Source organism: Platalea leucorodia (assembly GCF_965183815.1).
Source record: "Platalea leucorodia genome assembly, chromosome: 3".
NCBI lineage: Eukaryota > Metazoa > Chordata > Aves > Pelecaniformes > Threskiornithidae > Platalea > Platalea leucorodia.
The window spans coordinates 27,755,740-27,777,009 of NC_138825.1; the positions used below are offsets into that span (position 1 = coordinate 27,755,740).

At 37.6% G+C, this 21,270-nt stretch overlaps 1 protein-coding gene across 4 annotated transcripts in view; it reads left to right on the forward strand.

Annotated features, from left to right (window-relative positions):
* BICRAL (BICRA like chromatin remodeling complex associated protein) overlaps positions 1-20,933 on the forward strand; it is a 46,108-nt gene extending 25,175 nt beyond the window's left edge. For all 4 annotated transcript variants that reach the window (XM_082307440.1, XM_082307439.1, XM_082307441.1 and 1 more), the window contains exons 2-12: positions 180-228; positions 3,090-3,138; positions 3,221-3,289; positions 8,072-9,772; positions 11,572-11,671; positions 12,938-13,035; positions 14,877-14,938; positions 15,067-15,212; positions 15,382-15,476; positions 17,205-17,307; positions 18,115-20,933. In XM_082307440.1, coding sequence (XP_082163566.1) covers positions 185-228; positions 3,090-3,138; positions 3,221-3,289; positions 8,072-9,772; positions 11,572-11,671; positions 12,938-13,035; positions 14,877-14,938; positions 15,067-15,212; positions 15,382-15,476; positions 17,205-17,307; positions 18,115-18,917 — 3,270 coding nt within the window. In that variant the 5' untranslated portion in view covers positions 180-184 and the 3' untranslated portion in view covers positions 18,918-20,933. The remainder of the gene's footprint in view (positions 1-179; positions 229-3,089; positions 3,139-3,220; positions 3,290-8,071; positions 9,773-11,571; positions 11,672-12,937; positions 13,036-14,876; positions 14,939-15,066; positions 15,213-15,381; positions 15,477-17,204; positions 17,308-18,114) is intronic.
* The last annotated feature ends 337 nt before the right edge of the window (positions 20,934-21,270 follow it).

The following is a 21,270-nucleotide window of genomic DNA, read 5'->3' on the forward strand; positions in this document are numbered from 1 at the left end:
ATCAATGGACCTCTGTAGAAGGTGCAGGTTTATTTAAGAACTTTGTCAATAGTAGACATCTGTCAATTTCCTAAATGGTTTAATAAAAAATATTGAGATGTTCTAAATTGGTTTTATTGTTGAAAACAATCTTTTGTCTGACACCTATCAAATATCCGTCCTCTCCCTTTTTGTTCTAGTTGTCATGGATGATGACGACGATGAATCCTGTCTCCTTGATCTTATTGGGTAAGTTTTCCTTAAGCAATTCTTTCAGAAAATTTGGGAAAATAATTTTGCAAAATCGTCTTCTAGAAGGTGATTCTATGCCAGTATTGTCTCAAGACGAGGTGACTTGCAAATGAAAGGAGTAGCTATGCTTCACTTCCTCCATGTGGAGATGTGTGTATCACAAAGCCTTCAATCCCGTGAATGCTAGCTGACAGTCCGCTTGCTGGCATTCTCCTCAAGAGAGGTGGAGGAATGAGTGTGCGTGGAGTCTGGGTTCTCTTCTCAGCTAGTGGTAATACCAGGTCAGTGCTGAAGCACGTTACTAGGGATGTTGTTACAAACTTCATTGCAAAGAACTGTTTTTCTGGATTAAAAAAAATAAAGATCTCAATTTTTTCAGTAGTAGAACTAGATCCTTTGTTAACACTATGCTTGTATTTTAAAGGGAAAAGTGAAGTTATTCTTTTCTTAATTATAAATACTTAATTTCTACTAATAACATGCATTTGCATAAAAATGTTAGAAAAATAGAATTGCTACACAGTACTATTAAGTATTCACAACAGACAAGAACTTATAAGCGTTTTGCTCAAAGATAGTTGATTTTAATAAAATTGGGGATTTTAAATGTGGGGTGTGGTGGGTTTTTTTTTGTTGTTTTGGTTTTGGTTTTTTTGGCATTATTTCCATAACAGATTAATTTGGAGGTTCATAATTCCATATGGGAATCTCAAAAAATAATTAGGATAGCTGAAGCATGAGCAAGACTTTTGTGGATTGTATGTGTGACGAGTTACCTTCCTTTGGCTAATACTCATGTCAGTAGTCAAGAACAGGTAATATGCTATAATGCTTTTAAAACCTAAGAAGAAAATTGAACATTTCATATACGATACTTTGTTCAAACTCTGCCAGAAATTAGTATGGTATCAGTCTCATAGCAGCTACTAAAAGATAGTCTCTGCTTCATGCAAGAGTTTTTTACTGTCTTAAATGTAGTAAACAAATAGGCCTTCTACCTTTCTCACACACTCAAAGCTTCCAGTAAAACCAGTGAGAGCTTTAACTTCAGAAAAAACAAAAGTATCACCACAGTGGCTGCTGTACTTTGGGGGTTACTCTGTGGATGCTATAGCGAAAGCATTGCCAGTAATGGCTCACAGTTAGGTTCTGTGAAGTATACTGTGCAAGATTACTGATTGTAGCCGTATGAAAACACATCCTGCTTGAAACATAAAGATGATAATTGACTGCATGGGACAATTAAGTGCTCTGTCATGAGCATGAATCACGAGGATCCTGGTACAAGTTCACAGGTGGTCCAGAAAATGAAGTGCTCTCTATACAGATGAGTGTTTTGTGTGAAAAATTAGTGGTGTTCTTGCTGCTGGCAGCAATTATTGTCTTAAGCATCTAGAAGAATGGAAAACAGCATTTTTTTTTCCATCTGATCTTTGATTTCGGTAAGTGCCTTCTAAAATTCCTTCCTTACTAAAGACAATATTTAAGGTGATGAAGTGTTCTTCATTTTTAATTGCATTTTTCATGATTTAAAGCCAGCGAATGTAATTAGTATTAAATGGCTTGGTTATTTATCAAGAAAACTCATAAGCAGGATAGAGCCTTATATGAGATCATGAGCTCTGTTCTCCTTAATTCTTGAAATTCAGTGTAATCTACTATGAAAATGACATTTTCATTTGAAAATATATGTAACCTTCTATGTCGTAAGCATAACTGTACCATAAAGTCCCTGCCAAATACTGTCTGTTTAACATGTCTCTTGTAAACATATGAATGCGATTTGTTTTTTAAATTAAAAAAAAGAGGAATAGAGGTATATTTGTGATTTTCGAAGACTAGTTGTAAACCTGAAAGATCTTTAACCTGTTCCCTCTTTATTTTCTAGGATGATCAAGAAAGGAGGAGATATGTTTTGAATTAATTTTTTTTTACATTAGAATCTCCGGCTTCTCAAAAATGTTTTATTATTACTTGTTAATCAATAAAGATGTTTTAAAATCAAAAAACTCCATGTCATTTTACTCTTCGTGCTAATCATGTTGGGAAATGCTGTATAATTGTTGTATTAAAGTAATCCCATGTAATGCAGCCTTTCAGTGTTTTTTGCTTGGTCTGTATGTGCAGTTACAGTAATGTATTTTTGATTTGTTTGACTTCCCAATACTCATTCTATCAGACCACATTTTTGATACGAGTTTTATTCAGTGATAGTGCTAAGTTAATGAAATATACTGAAGTTGTATTTCATAATATTTAATCAGTTATTTCTATGGTCGATTTTACTTGGAAAAAGTGCTGCTTTTTTCTCCAGGTGAAGGGACTGTTACTCTGGCAAGCAAAAGTTTTTGTTAACTTATGTTAAGGGTGGCAGAAAACATGTTAAAGATTGAGGTTTGTAAATACCCTATTGACTTAGACAGTAGCTAAACAGGCATTGTAGTTCATCTCTGTAGAAGAGACGGTACCTGTTGTGGTTCTCATGTTATTTGGTGGTAGTATTTTCCTTAGGTTTTGTACTACGTGCTGTCGTAAAATGCTGTATGTTTTAAGAGGATATGAGTAATGCCCTCACAAAGAGAAGTAAAGTAGAATGCAACTAAAGTTTTGTGATTAACGTCGTTTATTGCTTGAAATGTCTTGGTACAATGACAGCAAATACGATCAACATCTGAAAATTATGCTGATACAGAAACACAGATCTTCAGATGGTGTAAACTTTCAGCTTTGCATTGGAGTCAGTGAAAGAAATGTGTTTTAACTATAAACCTGATTTACATGGATACAGTATCTAGCTTAGTTAAATTAGCCTCATTAGCTTCCTAAAAAGTGGTAACTTTTTTTTTTCCTCCCTTAAGGGACCCACAGGCGCTGAATTATTTTCTACATGGACCTAGTAGTAAATCTGTAAGTAGCATTCCTGTGTATTAGACATACGTAAGCTTCATTGAGTGTATTATTTCTAAACATGTTTTTTGTCTTTTACCAGAGCAATGAAGACTTGACTAATGCAGAATATTCTGTAGCCAACTCAAATTCAATTTTCGCCAACTCCAATGTAAGTGATCAGGAGATAAATTATATTTGTATTGAGGTTGCGTGCTCCTGTTGTGGCTTTACTTGGCTTTCATAAAACTGAATGAAGTAGATGCGGGTTTTGACCTTTTTCGTATGAAAATTCTGAATGCTAACATAGAACCACTTCGTACTGTTAATATTTTAAGTATTTCATTGGGTTTTCAGTGGGGAATTAATCAAGAGATACTGCACTGTTGGGCCGTATTTCATAAATATGTAAAACAGCTTGCTGAGCAGTGAAAATATTCTCTGGTGTAACTCGCTCCAGTAAACTGGACTTGTAATTTTAGTGATTGTAGGTGTAGTAGTACTCAAATGTAGACCTTAAAAGTTAGTCATTCATACATTTCCTGTGTATGGTAGGATGGTTTTGTTTCTTATTTCTAAGTAGAATCTGAGCTAGCAATTTTTTTAAATTAATGAATGGGTTTTTTTTGTTCTTTAGACTGAATAGCTAGCTTGAATGTTTCCTTCCTGTAACTTCAGTGCTAGGGAAGTCACTTTAAATTCATTCAGTGTTGCAAGTAGTCTTCAGTATTCTTTCTTTGCCAGGAGTGTATTGCAAGCCCTGGATCAAGTTTTACCCAATGAGGTTGTGGAATCCCCATCCTTGCAGATAAAGCCAAGGCTGATCTGCTCTAGTGCTGGCAGTAGTCCTGCTTTGAGTAGAAGGTTGGACTAGGTGTCTTCCAGAGATCCCTTCTGACCCATGTTTCTTTGATTTCATTGGTGTGTTTTTTAAAAAGCATGAATTCTTCATCCCACAATTCAGTTATTTGAACACATAGAATAGGGTTTCCTTGGTAATTCCTCTTTCTGTTGTACTGTTGTCTTGACTCTGTCTGTTTGTCCCATGTTCCTAACGGATATGTGGATATGGTTGTAGGTGTGTAGAGACTCTTAAATAATTGGCATAAATAAATCCTGAAAACTCTTTATCTATGTGTAGAGAACTAGTGACTTTTCTGTAGCCACAGTAGTGTGATGTGAAGTGTTTGCCCTGTCCTTCCCTTCTTTCGGCTGGGATAGAGTTAATTTTCTTCCTAGTACCTGGTGCAGTGCTGTGTTTCGGATCTAGTATGAGAATAATGTTGATAGCACACTGATGTTTTAGTTAAGTAGTGCTTACACCAGTCAAGGACTTTTCAGCTTCCCATGCTCTGCTAGGTGCACAAGAAGCTGGGAGGGGACACAGCCAGGACAGCTGAGCCGAACTGGCCAAAGGGCCATTCCATACCATATGATGTCATGCTTGGTATATAAACTGGGGGGGAGTCGGCCAGGGCGGGGACCACTGCCCGGGGATGGGGTGGGCGTTGGTTGGCGAGTGGTGAGCAATTGCATCATGCATCACTTGCTTTGTATATTATTATTAGTAGTACTACTACTACTATTTTACTTTATTTCAATTATTAAACTGTTCTTATGTCAACCCATGATTTTTCTCACTCATCCCATTCTCTCCCCTGTCCCACTGGGGAGGGGGGAGTGAGCAAGCAACTATGTGGTGCTTAGTTGGTGGCTGGGGTTAAACCACAACACCCTTTCAATATCATTCTTAAATATTGTAGAAGAAACACACGTTGAGTGACAGTTCTTTCTCCAGATAAGCTGGTTGAGATAATGGTGGGGAAGCGGGGTACCAACAGTAATAGGGTGTGCCTAATTTTCAGCTCATCAGGAACAGTGGTTTCAACTTGGTACCAGGCTAGCCATTATCGGACAGCAGCTTCCTCTATGCAGCATGGCAGAGGAGGGTTTTGAGGACTCATCCTAAGAGAAATGAGGTTATGGGGAAAAAAGGCTGATATATGACATGTATTTGTCATAGCCTAGACTTCCGAGTTGTTCTTTGTGGAGATTATTCTGATAAGCATGAGTAGGTGGGCAGGAGTCAGGGGTGTATTTTCAGAAAATGAGTTTTTGGAGTCATTTTGAGAGGGAGTGGGAGATTCTGGGCAAGGCAGGATTGTTGCATAGGGAGTAGCAGTTGGGAGAAACAAAAATACTTGGTGAAAGCCAAAAGAGCTTTCTGGGGTATGAGTTTGGGGGGGTAGGTAATTTAGAAGGTAGGTGATCAGAGGAGCAGGGATTTCTAGTGTGTGTTCCTAGGATGGCTTACTGCCTTTTCATTCTCCAGCACTTGTTCCTCTCGTGCTCTGTTCTCATCCTTTTCTATCTTCATAATGAGTACCAATGCCATCTTCTCTTCCCTCCCTCGCATGAGAGCCCTCTGCTGACCTAAGTAAAGAACAACTTGATTGCAAAGATAGATTCTTACAGCGCATTGTGAAGGAACAAGGAGTATCTGAAAGATGAATAGAAATAGATGGTTTCACAGTCCCTGCTCATAATGTAAGATACCTGAAAAGTTAAAGGCTTCTGAGTTTTCAGTCATTAACATTTTTGCAGATACTGAAAGTTCTGTATCCAGAATATACATTTGTATGTGTCTAGAATTGCTACCATGAAGTAGGATTGACTCTCTTGATGCCCGTCTCATGCCTTTCAGTGGCAGAGTTTACAAATTTAGTGTAAGGGTTCAGCGCCTCAGCTGGTAAGCATGCCCAGCCAACACCTAACAGAAACAAGATTTAGTTCCCGCTGACTGAAGGATGAGAAAGCAGTGACCACTCTTCCCCCCTCCCTACCCTGCCCTCCCACCCCCGAGTTAAATGATTGCATACCACCTCTACTGATTCCAGGTTGGTTTCCTTGGGTGGTCATCAGTCTCTGTTATAACCCTCATGAGAGGTTTCTTTAGCCATTGTGTTACTACCTGGGTTGTACTCAGTGACTGCGTCCACCTTCCTATTATAGTAGAGAAGAATAGCTTAAGAGAGCAGAATGCTCATGGAGCCAGTGAGAATAAGACTCTTGTTGGTAAGCAGATTCAAGAAGTTGCGGAGGCACTGATTTCTTGTTGAAATTAGTATGGTATTCTGCATGGCTCTTCTGAATCTGGGCAACACTGATGCAGATGTTAATTTGGAAGGTCCCTGGTTCCAGTTTAAGCACATGAAATTGTTTTTGGATGTTAAACAGTCCTGAGAGCAGGGAATGAAACTTGGGATTCTTCATTCCAGTGGGAGAGTTTCAAGCTATTAATACTGATTGCATGTGATATTATTTATTATTACTATTGCTATTATTATTAGTAGTAATAGTTGTATTGTTAGTGCTAACTGGAATAGCATTAACTGGAGCCCTCTAAGTTACACAGTCATGAAAGATCTCAGATTGGTCATTGTCACTGGAGACAAGTTAGAGATGCAATAGGGAATTCTGCACAAGAACATGACAGTTGTAAGTCCTAACAACACCCTAGTTAGTGATTCCTTTTTGCTCTGCCTGATGGTAGCTAGGTACAGTTGAGAACCTGATCTGTAATTTTAGGTGTTCATGAGATGCAGGCATCAAGACATTTAAGTGCTACTTTAATTCCTTATGTTAACATTAAATGTAAAAAAGTTCACTGTAATTTTATAATGGTATTTTGAAAATATTTTACTGAATTTTAAGAACAATCTCTTAATATTTTAAAACATGACGGAAGTTTCATAAACTACACAGGCTGATTCAGAAACAGATTGGGGTAAAATTCTGAATAAATATGCTTGAGAAACTGAAGTTAGGGTGAGGACATTATTGCATGTGATAATTACGGCTTGCAGCATCTTCACGCTGTTTATATGAGGTGAAAAGAAGCGTCTATGACCTTCAAGGAGTGAAGGCTCAGAGTATGAAGGTGGCTGATAATTTCACACCCACATTTTGCATTTATCCTGACCTAAAAAGAAACGGGATGTTGTCTTTGAATAGTTGAGATGTGATTTGGCAATTTAGAAAGGTGTACTCTGTCTAACTTAAAACTATTGCAAGTATTATTATGCATTTAAATTCGTCATTCCACCTGTAGAAACCTGATAACTTGTGTTGTCTAGAGTTTCTGGACAATAGTTTTGTTTTAGGAAAATTTTATTGACAGTAGGCCAGAGTAAAGTAGGTTCTGATTTTCCTTGTCACATTATTTATGGATGTAGATTTGAAGGATTTTTTTCGTTCAAGGTGCCACTTAATATTTGCTGTAGTTTCAGTGTTTATAGTTCTCCGTAATCTTTTTACTAGTATAAACCACAAAGTCTGTAGCTTTTTTTCCTTACTGCTTTGTTTCTAAAATTTTTCTAAACAAAGAATTAGTGTAATTCCTTAACTTTATGAAATGGTCACTAGTTTGCACTGTGTCACTATAGAAATATTGGAAGGATTTTGGAGATGGGTCTCATTTGATAGAGGAAGTCAGTGAAGGAGCAGCTTTCTCCTGCCTTTTCTCTGCCACTACAGTTGCTACCGAAACCTTGCCCCATATTGAGTTGCAGTGGAGGTCTTTTCACTCCTCCGTTCTTTTATCCTTTTGTCCATACAGTGCTCAGCTTGAGGAAGGGAAAATGGTACTTCAAGAGCATGTCACATCCTCTTGAAACAGTGCAGCTGCAGAGCTGAGTGCTGTGGAATTGGGAGATGTGAGAAGTGAAAGGAGAGTAGTGTCTCCAGCAGTCTGTTAGGAGGGCATGAGTGGGATGTAAGTGACGCACATGTTTATGCTGGCCCACTGTATGGGATGAGTGTCACCTTATATAGATACTATGCAAAGAATATAATTTTGTAAAGAAAGTTTGTTTGCATGAAAAAAAGCTTAATGGGGAAACAAGGTAGAGCTTGGAATTTGTGAAAATGATGTATTTCTTGTTTTGCATTTCAGAACACTGATCCTAAGTCGGCTGTAAAAGGTGTAAGCGGTCAGCTTGGAGAGGGGCCTAGTGATGGACTGCAGCTGTCCAGTAGCCTTCAGTTTCTTGAAGATGAACTTGTGTCTTCTCCTTTACCTGATCTTACTGAGGATCAGCCTTTTGATATTCTTCAGAAGTCCTTGCAGGAGGCCAATATTACTGAACAGACTTTGGCAGAAGAGGCATATTTGGATGCCAGTGTAGGTTCTAGCCAACAGTTTGCACAAGCTCAGCTTCATCCTTCTTCATCAGCATCCTTTACTCAGGCTTCTAATGTTTCTAATTACTCAGGTCAGACGTTGCAACCTATAGGAGTTACTCAAGTGGTACAGCAACCTGTTGGAGCATCTTTTGCAAGCAATACAGTCGGTGTGCAACATGGCTTTATGCAACATGTCGGAATTAGTGTTCCCAGCCAGCATTTGTCTAACAGCAGCCAGATCAGTGGTTCTGGGCAGATACAGCTAATTGGTTCATTTAGTAATCAACCTTCCATGATGACCATTAATAACCTTGATGGATCTCAGATAATACTGAAAGGCAATGGTCAACAAACACCTGCAAACATGAGTAGTGGCCTCTTGGTTCATAGACAAACTCCAAATGGTAACTCACTGTTTGGTAACTCAAATTCAAGTCCAGTAGCACAACCAGTAACCGTTCCATTTAACAGCACAAATTTTCAGACGTCATTGCCTGTCCATAATATCATCATTCAAAGGGGTTTGGCACCAAACTCTAACAAAGTTCCCGTTAATATCCAACCAAAGCCTATCCAGATGGGTCAGCAGACTGCTTACAATGTGAATAACTTGGGAATACAGCAACATCACGTACAGCAAGGGATTCCATTTGCTTCTGCAAACTCACCTCAGAGTTCAGTAGTTGGTCCTCATATGTCTGTTAATATTGTTAATCAGCAAAATACAAGAAAATCAGTTACACCTCAGACAGTTAGCAATGCTGGAGGTAGTATTGTTATCCATTCTCCTATGGGACAGCCTCATGCACCTCAAAACCAGTTTCTCATACCTACAAGTTTGTCTGTTAATTCTAATTCAGTTCATCACGTCCAGGCCATAAATGGACAACTTCTTCAGACTCAGCCTTCCCAGCTGGTTCCTAGCCAAGTGTCTGCTGAGCATGTAATGCTCAACAGGAACTCTACAAACATGCTAAGAGCCAACCAGTCGTATTCAGGACAGATGCTGAATAATCAGAACACAGCTGTTCAGCTTGTTTCGGGCCAGACGTTCACAGCTCCTGGAAACCAAGTTATAGTAAATCATGGAACTTCACAAATTGTTGGTGGACAGGTGCCACTGCAGCAGGCGTCGCCAACGGTGTTACATTTGTCACCCAGTCAAGCTAATGTTTCTCAAGGTAGATCGAATTTTACTACGATGTCACCTGGGCAGTCTACAGTCTCAAACATGTCAGCTTCTAATCGATTTGCTGTTGCAAGTTCTTCTGGTTCAGTACATCCTAGCTTGGGACCATCAGTTCAGTCTGTCGCATCGGGAGGAAACTTTACTGGAGATCAGCTGACGCAGAACAGAACTCAAGTTCCCATCAGTACATCGCATCGTCTTCCAGCATCCTCTTCCAAATCTGTCAGTACCTTCAGTCACACGTCAGTTGGAGTAACACAGCAACAGTTCGCCTTTGGTCAGGTATGAAAGCTGCTTAAGAATGTAGCCAAAGAAATGCTTCTAAGCTATGTGAAAATCTGGTTAGCAATGTATTAAAGTTGGTGTTAATACAGCGAACGCTAATTTTGCTAGTTTGTATTGTTACAAATACTGTGGAACTGCTGAAAATTACTGTAACCCAGAGACATCATTTCACTCAGTATTTTCTAAAGTCTATCACTGAGTGAATGAGTCTGTCACTTTCATTAATTCAGACGATTTTGTTGGTGATTTATAGTAATATTTTCAAAACTGCTTAGCACTGATCTATTTCTGCTCCCATTTAAGGGAATGGGCATTGTAAGATTACACAACTATGAGCTCTCCTGAAAGTCTTAACCATAGACCTAGCTGTAAAGGCTCGGGTACATTCTTAGCACTTTTTTTCTTTCGACCTTACTAAAAACTATGCATGTGTTTTCAAGGTTTGGCCTATTCAAATTAGAGATGAAAAGGTTTCTTGGGTTTCTCTTTTCTATTTACCATACAAAATTAATCTGTTAAAACTTAACCTTTTTGGCATTTTGTCCACTGTAGTTTTGTGTGTCTGGAGCAGTTGTCTTTGCTTCAAATTTGAAAACTAAGGCAAGAGGTGTTTCTTAGAATCCTTAAGAGAAAATACATTTTAAAGCAGTTTGTAAGTGTAACATTTAAAAAATACTTTCTCTAAGAAGAGGCCTACTTAGTAATAATTTTAAAAAGTTCCTGAATTTACTTTTAAGGTGAGAACTGGTCTTTTTTTGTTCTGTCGATGCAGCTGCAGTATATATTCAGCTCAAGTTTGTCAGTTTTCATAAGTGAACTTCCAAAATCTGCCAATATTTAACTCAGTGACTTGTCACGCAATTAGCAACAAGCTATTATTCCGCTTCTTTACTTTTTTTGCCTTTTTTTTTTTCCCCCTTGATCATTATAAAATACTGATAATCTCAGAATGTATTGGCACTAATTATCTTAGATCTTTCTCTTTTCCCAAAGGTCTAATGGATTTTTTTTTTTAACCAAGACCAAAATGGGCAATGAAATAATGCGTCTTAGAAAATAATGTGTATTTAGAAAATAAGGGCAAACATGTTGTAGAACCACATTATTAGTCTTTGCCAAAACTGCTAGTACAGGTTGTAACATTTTGTTTGCAGATGAGTAATTTGAGGCCTGCCTGACTGTCTCTTCATGTGTCCACATCTTCCTATTTGTAAGATGTGTGCTGGGTCAGTGAGTTTCAGCAGTTATAAAAACATAATAGTTCTTATTGCTGTAAAAGATCATTTTGGTTTTGTGCTGAAATTTCAGAGCTGAAAATGGAAACTACAGAGAACAAATTTTGCTGTTTGCTAGAATCTTTTTAGTTTGTTTGTACTTGCATTTTAAGTATTGTACTGTATTGTAAACCATGTATCATTTAGTCACTAAACACTGGGCAGTTTGATCCCCTGTATTTTTTTGTTGTGGAGACAGCTTATTTAGTCCCCTTGCAGTTTTGAGATTCTCAAAAGCTGAGCTTTCTGAGGGCCGCTTGTAGTGGTAAATCATGGTTCTTCTGGACTGTAACTGGTGTATATTTGTACTACTAGTGTAATTTCTATTCCTCTCTGATTTACTTTATAAAATTATTTAACTTCTTGAATTGAGATGTCTGAAATTTCACCACTTACGAGTTTGGGGTTGAAAAATGATGCGTAGAGCTGAATTTTAGTTGCCTTTTTTGCTTTTTTTGCTGTTTCTTAAAGCTTTCAGTAAATATTTGACTCTTTTTTTTTTTTTTTATGTATGTGGCACAGAAAAAAGCTATGAACCAGACATCACCAGTTTCTGCCTCGAAGACACAGGATAATTTGAGACAGCCTCAGCTAACAAGTCTTCTGAGCAACACACTATCAGGTCAACTAAGGTCTTTTTAAAGTCATTTTCTTAATTTTCTCCAGCAACAGAAATTAATTTTTCTTTGATATGTCGGACTTGCATTGATGGCTCATGCTGATAGGGTCCTAAAGGTTATCAAAATTTTATTTTTAGAAGAATGCAAACTAAATTTTTTGGTATTGAATGTGTGCTTTTATTTTTCCCAACCATGACACTTCACTTTGTAGAGTGAAAAGTTGAATCTCCACAATACGCAATTATTTCTCCCCTCTATAAAATCCAAAATTGTACCTTCTTTCATTTTTCTTATTTTTTTTTCAGCTTAGGAAAATAGAAATAAGTCATTTTCAAAATATGGACATCTGCTAAAAATTCTATGAAACTTCTAGACCCTCTCTTGTGATGGCTGCTTCAGATACAGAGGAAAGAAAAATAGCGATTACAAGGTTACGTGCAGGCTGTCATCACTCGATTTGTTTTTTAATATGTCACTTTCCGTTAGAATAGTTAATGGATTGTTCATGGCAGAATACTGGGCTTTTCAAGCAGCACCATGCTACTGAAAGAACAAAACCAATATATTCAAAACCAGAAAAATGCAGTAACTTTCATGTTCTCTTTGTACATAAGTAACCCTTTTGAATAAGGTTCCATAATCTACCTGCCCTTTTTTTTTTCCCTTGTGTATTGTTATGTGCAAGCTGTCCAGGCAGTTCTCTGCAGTCAGCACAGTATGGTTTTTTTTTTTGGGGGGGGGGGCGGGAATCTTATTTATGTTGGTTGTAATGTAGCATGGCTGATAAGATGGTGTTTGAATTCCTGAGCAAGGCATTTGGAAGAAGTCTGCCCATCTAGAAAATCTAGAAAAAAAAAAATTTTATGATGTCTGCTGTCTAAATACTTTCAGGATCTCTAGAAAAATTGGATTTGTATTCTTGAAGGGAGGGTTAGAATTGAAAAGCTTGATAAAATGTACTGTATGATTTTCAGTAAATTGTTGGGACGCTATACTTATGGTACTTGAATTTCTTCTTACATTGCAGTACGATGATAGGAGATGATTTGTATCTGAGGATTTTCGTAGTTTGCAGCACAAAATGTCAGTCCTGTTCTCATTTTTATGAGCCAGTCTCTCCATAGGGTAGTTGCACTAATGCTTTTAAGCATATGAAACATATATTTTTCTCCTAAAAGCTAAAAACTAAATTAAAATGATCAGGATAGGTACATGAAATTCTTCTCTTCTTGCTTAGGATTACAGTCTTCTTAACATATTTTTTACAGGACAGGACTCTGGAGGAAAAATCATACAGCAATCTCTAGGAACCGCACAGCCACAAGAAAAAGTAATAGGATCATCATCAGTTCAACAGAGTGTACAGGTAAAGAATACTTTCATTTATATGTTTCCCTTTCCCTTAAAATTTTAGTGACGTTCGGGATGTTTCAACTCCATATTGATAACCTAGGAGTCCTTGCAGCTTTTCTTAGAGTATATGAAGTCACTCAAGCTTATCACATTCTACCTTGACATAATAAACGTTGAGTATTTTGCAAATTGATATTCTGAATGCTGTTTTGAGATTTAATTCAGTAAGTGGAGTCTGACTGTACTGTTCGCTGAAGATAATTTCATATGACGTAGCAGTTCTTCATTGAGTTGGACGTTAAGTTAGATCATTACTTCTTACAAACTCAGCTGTTCTCTAGCTGATGGGTAGAGGATGGTTTGTGAGAAGTGGCAGAAAAATTCCATCTGGTCTTTGTCTGTTTTATTCTTTACTGCATTGTCTTCCTTCCCCAGTGTCTTTTTTTTAAAACAAAACAAAACAAAAACAAACACCAAAGGTTGTCCTATATATTGCAACTATGTACAGACATTTAACACTGCGTCCAGGGTTTGGGGCTGGAAGGGGGAGGCCAGCTATTTTGGAGAGGGAATACAAGAACTTCTGGAGGGAGAAGAGGGTTGTTACATGGACTGAGTAGCTGAGGGCAAGAAGCGGGGGTTTGAAGTAGGCTTGAAAGTGTGGGCTTCGTTGTGGGTGGAACTAAACTACACAATCACAGAAGAGAACAAGGGAGGATCTGACTTACAATTTTTGTTCCTTGCTGTAAACGTATTTGTCAATGTAGTATGACATGAATGTTTTTCCCTGTTTTACTGATACACAAGTAGAGGAGAAGATACTCACAGTAGTGCTCCATTATGAGTTCAGCCTGGTTCTGTAATTGTTGGTGAGAATGTTCATTCTCCTGTGGTGGTGAATACTTCTTATGCTCTGATGCTAGAGGCTTTTTGGCCAGCAGGTACCTTTACAGTGTGCCTGCTTCAATGTGCTCCTACTTTGCTAAGAAGGTTGCTCCGTACCACATGCTTTTTTGTTCCTTCTAACCATGTTGTAGTTCAAAAGAGATTTCATGCAGTCTTTTTTTAAAAGATAAGTAACTTTTGCTCTGTGACCAATTTCATTAGTAAGACTAGTTGACTAAAAAAACCCAACAACTGCATATTAACCAAAGACACTTTGATCCAGAATGCCTTCTTTGGGAGGATACTTGGATTGCAGTAATGCCTCTCGTACAGTAGGAACATAGGCCTTTACTACCTCCGACAGCCTCACATCTTAGGACAGTGTTCCCTTGAAAAACCTTGGCTTCATGAATGTCTAAGGAAAGGAGAAGATTATGTAGATCTACCTGATGGGTATTTCTATAGCATAGACGCTGAAACAGAATTCCTAGAACCACTTTCACCCCCCACCCAGCCACCACGGCTTTTGAGAATTTACGTATGCAGCTTTAGCCTGCTTTCCTGACAGATACTCTAATCCATCAAAATCAGGCAAGATGACATCAGCTGAGAAATGCAGAGACAGTTCTTGAAAGCAGATTTCTTAGGAAAAGTTTTTAGTTGTACCTTTTCTTCTTTTCACCTGCTAAATTTGATAACCACCCTTATTCCTAGTGAAGCATGTATATGCGCTACAGTGGAATTTGCCTACAAACAGCATTTCAGACCTTTGGTTTGTGTAAGAGAAGTGACTTCCCTATTTCATTGATACAGTGCCCTGTGAAAATAGGTGGTAGTTGAAAGTGTTTATGCTTATATGGTGGTTACACTTAGTATTGGTGATATACTTAATTGGCAGAAATAAATGCTGAAACTTAGGCTTTGCAAAGGAGGGGATATATTGTAATTTGTCTTTTCTTTTGAACTTAGGTGGATGGTCATTTAGTTGGACAGAAAAGGCCTGCTGCTAAACAGTTAACTAAAGGAGCTTTGTAAGTCATTCTTCTTTTGTAATTTTGTTGCAGATATTTCCTCTAACGTTCATTTCATTTTAGTTTTTTTAATGTATAAACTTCTGTTAGAGTGTGTGTTAATTATATATCATTAATTTTCCATGTAGTATTCTACAGCAGTTACAGAAGGATCAAGTGCATGCTGTGACACCAGATAAAAGTCGGTTCAGATCATTAAATGATGCAGTTCAGAGACTCCTTTCATACCATGTGTGCCAGGGATCACTGCCAACAGAGGAAGACTTAAGAAAAGGTACTTTTCTTTTTAAAAATTGGCAATACGTTTGTAATCAATGTATCGGGAGAATTCTCTATGTAAGTTAGAGCATATAAGAAAGGGAACATTTCTAAATTTGTGCAGGTTACTGAACCTTCTGGTTACTGAAGAACAGTATTTGAAAGTATACTCTTGTTTTTTCTAGTGGACAGTGAATTTGAATCTGTAGCTACACAGCTTCTGAAGAGGACACAGGCTATGCTGAACAAATACAGATGTTTGCTTATAGAAGATGCAATGGTAAGGTGTATAATCCAGGTACATTTTATGTTTATAGGATGTGATTCAGTTAGTTAAAAAAAAAATCATCTGCAGGAAGGTGAGAGCTAGCGTTACAGTTTATTTTGATGATACTATTTATTGCCTTATGAAGGTGATAAATACATATATGAAGTGTTTAGAGATATGTATGCTGGCAAAGCTTGATTTCTCTCCCAGAAACAGCTTCAGGCAGGAGGATGGTGGTCATTAGCTCCCCTTGGCTTATTGAGTAAGGAGTTACCAGTATGGAGCAGACCCAAGTAGCTCCACAGAAAGGTAAAATGTTTTGAGGCTAAACACAACTCCATGCTTCTAGAAACAAGACAACAATATCTGGATGGTGATTTTTTGCATCGGTTCCCAGTTAGGTGCTCTGGGAGATGTTCATGGGGGTGTAAGGCTGTACAAAGCTCTGCTGAGGACAGGATTTCAGGAGAGTGAGACCCATACCCGGTGCAAAGAAGCACAGTTAAAGTTAGCGTGAAGATTTGGTTAGCTCAGTCTCTCCAGGAAGACTTCTTTAGTCCCCCCACCAAGAGACATGAACTTCTGCTCTCTGCTTATACTTTGCTCTTCCGCTGAACAGGCTGTGGTAGTCAAACACGTGATTTCTGTATATTTCCGTGAGTGACAGAGCCTGAAAGAATGTTGAAAAGCTCCATTCAGAAGCCTCCAGCCATATTATAATTGGAGCTAAATCATACTACAATTTAGGAAATCATTACTTCTCCTTAGAAGCTAGGTGGAGCCTCACATTTTCATCAGAAATGCTTCTGATTTAAGTGCTTTCACAATCCCAGGCGTGAGGTAAAAAGAAAACTGACAAAGTTACTTTAAGAATGTATTTTACAAGGATCAGGAAATGTCATTGTGGCTTCAGACATGCTAGTTTTCAAGCCTGGAAAAGTTTTGAATTTGAGTATAATAATTAAATCAGTCTGCTTTGGAGACAGGAATAAGTAATATAAGTGTTAGAATTAATATGGTTTTGGAATCCAGCAGTCCCATTAAAAAAGATACTGACCATCAAATATTTGCAAGTAATTGCAGGTGCAGAGCGGGGATGGAGGTTAAAATCTGTTCTTTTAGCATCTCATATGTATGGTAAATCCCATTCAGTCATTTTGAAGAGGTTATTTCATACAGTGTTCAGGTTTGGAACTAGACGCCTGTGTTGTGACTTAGTAGCCAGTGAACTTTCTTCGGTGATGGATGGATCCACCTGGCTTGAAGACATTGTCAGCAAAGTGCAACTCGGCACCAGCTAGTTAGAAGGATGGGAGAGAAGTGCAGGGAACAAACAAGATGGTAGGGTGGTCCCATTGCAAGATTTTTGCTGTTTTCTTCTCTAAATGAGAAAGATACTGTATGATGTAAAAAATTGAGGTGTACAGTGGTAAACATACTCAGTCCTGAAAAGGTACAGTTCTTAAAATTGGAATAGTAATTTTTTAAAAATTTGTTTTAAAATCTTTAACAAACAAAATGTACCATAAAATGTGAATAATATTTTATGGTTGAGTTTCAGTAGTGGTTGGGGTCACAGTCAAGATCATTGAAAATGCTGTGGAGTTGTGAACATTGTCCGCAAATATCTAATGAAAGACATTCTTTTTCTCTGAAGAGTAACTAAGCTATAAATGTTTTTATTTGGTACCAACATATGAGTGACTCAGAGATGGTTGGTTTTTTTTCCTTTTCCTGCAGCGGATAAATCCCTCTGCAGAAATGGTTATGATTGATAGGATGTTTAACCAGGAAGAAAGGGCATCCCTGACCCGGGATAAGCGTCTTGCACTAGTGGATCCTGGTAAGTAATGGTTAATTTCTGAATCTTAGAAAAGTACAGAGCGTTTAAACATAGCTGTGGCCACGGTGAGGCACTGAGTGCTAGGGATTCCAGTAACTGAAATACTGAATAAGCAGTTGCAAGTTAAATTTCAATAACTCCCAAATTCATGAATCTGGAGACACCATAAGGTTGAACACAGTTATTTGGGGAAAAAATATATTCGGCCTGTTTGGAAGAGAAATATTTTAGAATTTCTTTTGACAATAGTCATGACTCCTGCATAGTCTCAATTCTAATAGGGAAGAATCTGTGAGTTTGCTGGCAGTCAGAAAGAACACTGCTGTATGAAGCATGAATATTCTTGTTCATCTTAATGAAGTGTTGCTTTTGGAATGTCATGGCCACTTCAATGGCAGCATTTTTAACCAGACTGTTGTTGAATGTAGCAACTAGAAACACATTATTCGTGTAAGATAACAGTTACTATTTGTTTAAATGTTCCACATATTCTGCATATTTTAAAAGATATTCAGAGGATGTATTGAAGAAGGTATTAGTCTTCCTGATAACCATATTTGCATATTTAGGATGCTAGGAAGTGCCCTTAGTCTGGTTTTACAGTGCACATACATGCATAATATGCTGATTAATTTGGTGATAATCTCCTATGCTGGACGCAGCAGAACGCTTCAGTATGTGTGCGTCTCTTAAAGACATGAATCTTTAGGCTGTGGATGTTATTTGAATTTTAATACTTAGAAACTATGTTGGTGTGTCTGTTATTTTGATGTATAGGTAACTTAAATGTTGTTACTTAATTTTCAGATGGTTATCAGGCCGATTTTTGTTGTTCTGCCAAACAATTTGATAAAACAGCTGAAGAAGCACAGTCCAGCAAAAGTGACCATCAGTCTAGCAAAACATTACCTTCTCGAAGTCAGACTACCAAAACTCAAGCTAGAGACCGACCAAAATCCAGCTCAGCAGAGTCCACAAATCACAGTAAACTTCCTCTAGTGCCTAACAGCATTCTGACACCGCAAGAAGGAATAGCTTCTACTAAAAAATCGGAGAGCCTCACTAAAGCTTTAAAGTTAGAGAAAGCTAATTGTTCTTCTGAGAGCCAATACGTGGCCCGTTCTGAAGAAAAGATTGCTGGGAAAGATCTTGCCAAGTCCACTGAGAATTCTTCGAGTTCTGAAGACTTGTCAAAAACTGTGTCAAGAGGCGGTCACGGAACACACAATAAAATATCAAGGAACACAATTCAGTCTTTCGCAAAGGTAACGTGTAATAATTCCCTCCAAGAAAAAACTCTGAGGAGCTCTCCAAAGAATGAGGTTTTACATCCTGATAACAGGAAAGGCTCTGGTGAACCCCAGCAAGACTTACTGCTCAGTAAGAGTCTAGAAACGACATTTAAAAACATCTTGGAACTTAAAAAAGCTGGCAGACAGCCACAAAATGAGGCAACAAGTAGTGGCTCAGTTGAATTAGAATTTCCTAATTTTTCACCTATTGCTTCACAGGAAAACTGCCTGGAAAAATTTATTCCAGACCACAGTGAAGGTGTTATAGAAACTGACTCTATTTTAGAAGCAGCTGTAAATAGTATCTTAGAGTGTTAATAGTTACAGTACCATGGACAAGTTATGTTTCTCTTAGCAGAAGCAAATGTGAATGACACCACAAGTACAGCCTGACATGCATTTAAGGTTAACCTTTCTAAACTAGATTCTGTTCTGTGTTTGAGAGCAATACTCATTGTGGTTACAGTGAGATATCCAAGTAAAGTTAATCCTTGTTAGAATGCAGTCTGTTAGGGCCTTACTATTTCAAGTATTATTATGATAGTGCTTTTGATAATTGTGCAGTACTGCAACATAACAAGGTTGCAGGTCGTTAGGCCCTATGTAATATGGTAATATACTGACAATCACAGTCATTTGAAAGGATATATTTATTAAGAAAATGTTTTTAAAAAGTGATGGAAGCAACAATTCTCCCCTACCCTTTTCTTCCACAAATCATCAAATTTTTAGTTCTTCTGGAAAACCCACTGTACCTCTATTCAGAAGTGATTATTTGCTTTGTTAATGAATCTGTGTTCTAGGATACTTAAGTTGGAAGGATATCATCAGTGTGTTTACAAGGCTTCATAATTTAAACTTAAAGTGCTTTTCTATTGCTTTCTGAGCAGAAACTAGTACTTGATGATATATTTGTAGTGGGTAACTTTAGTCTGTGGGATGATATTTTATGATCTTAGTCACAGTGGCATGATATGAAGTAATAAATGCTTGACTAAGGAAGGTAGAATGGAAGCCAGTAAATGGCAAAGTGTACAGGATGAGGCCGTGATAGAGCCATGAATTTATATATATAATACATATATATGTTAACTCTTGAGGAAAAAGACTTTGCATTTTATAATTGGATGTAGTCAGCCTTGAGTCTTTCTGAAGTGGTATAAATGTTTTTTTTTTATTTGTTGTTTGTTTTTTTAGACCAAGTGTCAAAAGCACTTTTATTTGATAACTGTTAAGATATTTGTAGCTTATATTTTAAGAGGACATTAGCCTTACTCTGATTAAATTTAAAGGCCAGTGTTTATTTTTGATTTTTTTGCTTTTTGCTGTCAGAGAATGTTAAATCATCCACTGTAGCAGTCATAATTATCAAGATATGTACCGACCAAAGTTGATCAGCAATCCCATTGTTTAAACATATCGAAAAGTGTGTAATTATTAATTCATATTGTAGAGCCAAGTGGAACCATTGCATGGTTTGTATTTGGCTTACTGTCATGTTGTTAAGATAGAATCTTATTATTTTATTTATTTATTTTAATCTATGACATCCTTTTTTTTGCTGCCCATGCTGCTTTTTCCTAGTTTACTTTGGTCATGAGTGCTTTTGTGCACATAAGTACGCTGACATTTGTCACGTGCCTGTAGTACATATGTCTGCTCAGGAGGATATAGCTTTTGTGATTTCTAAGGTATGCTCATGTTCTCCCCCAGACCTTCTCCACAATTTCTTAGAAAAATTACCATCCATTTTCCAGACTTGCTGATTACAGTTTTCGTAATAGAGAGGCTCATTGTGACAAGCTGTGGTTGTCAGTCAGATTGCCAGGAAAGAAAACAGAACGTTTTGCTGTCATGTAATTCAGTCCATCTGAATAGCTCAAAAGAAAGCAGAATTAGATCCTTGTGACAGTAGAAGGTGACAGTGCAGCTCGGTGTTGAGCTACAGTCCACTGTCTGACCACTAAAGGAAACCAAATCTAGAAAGCAATGTGAGAAAGATGAACTTACTGAAAATTCATTTCCCCTTCGATGTGAATGGAAATGCTGGTTTTGTATGTTACTAATTGCCATTTAAAAAAATTGTGCCAATTTTAAAGTACATGTTTGTAGAAACCCAACATTCCCAAGTGTTGTATAAAATATTCAAGGTAATAATAAGTATTGCCAGTTTTAAATTTTTAGTTAGGTGTCCATAGAATAGACTCTCAGGCAGTTAGCTGTTTTCTTATCGGCAAAACTGACAATATAGTCTTCACCTATTGCCTTTTTAGATTTAATAATATGCTCATGGCTGTGTATCCTAATGCATATTTTATTTTATCATTTTGGAAATTTAACCGTTCTGAACTATCTAGGAAGGAAAACAGTAAGTTACACAGCTGTATGTTAACTAGTTAAATTTTTCTTTTCTAGGGAAAAAAAAGTAAAGTTGCACATTCATTGATCCACTTGCTTTTTGTACCACCTCAAAATGGGTATGGGGTTTCCAGCCTCTCTACAGCAAATACGTAATGAAGTATCAGGCTTTGTGTCTTCTATTGGATCTCATTTGGGGATGGGGGACAATGGCGTATAAAAAGTGACAAATGACGATAAGTAATCATGGTTGATTTGGTCAGACACATTTCTCTGAACTACTTACGAGAGGAACCCATTGAACAATCCTAGC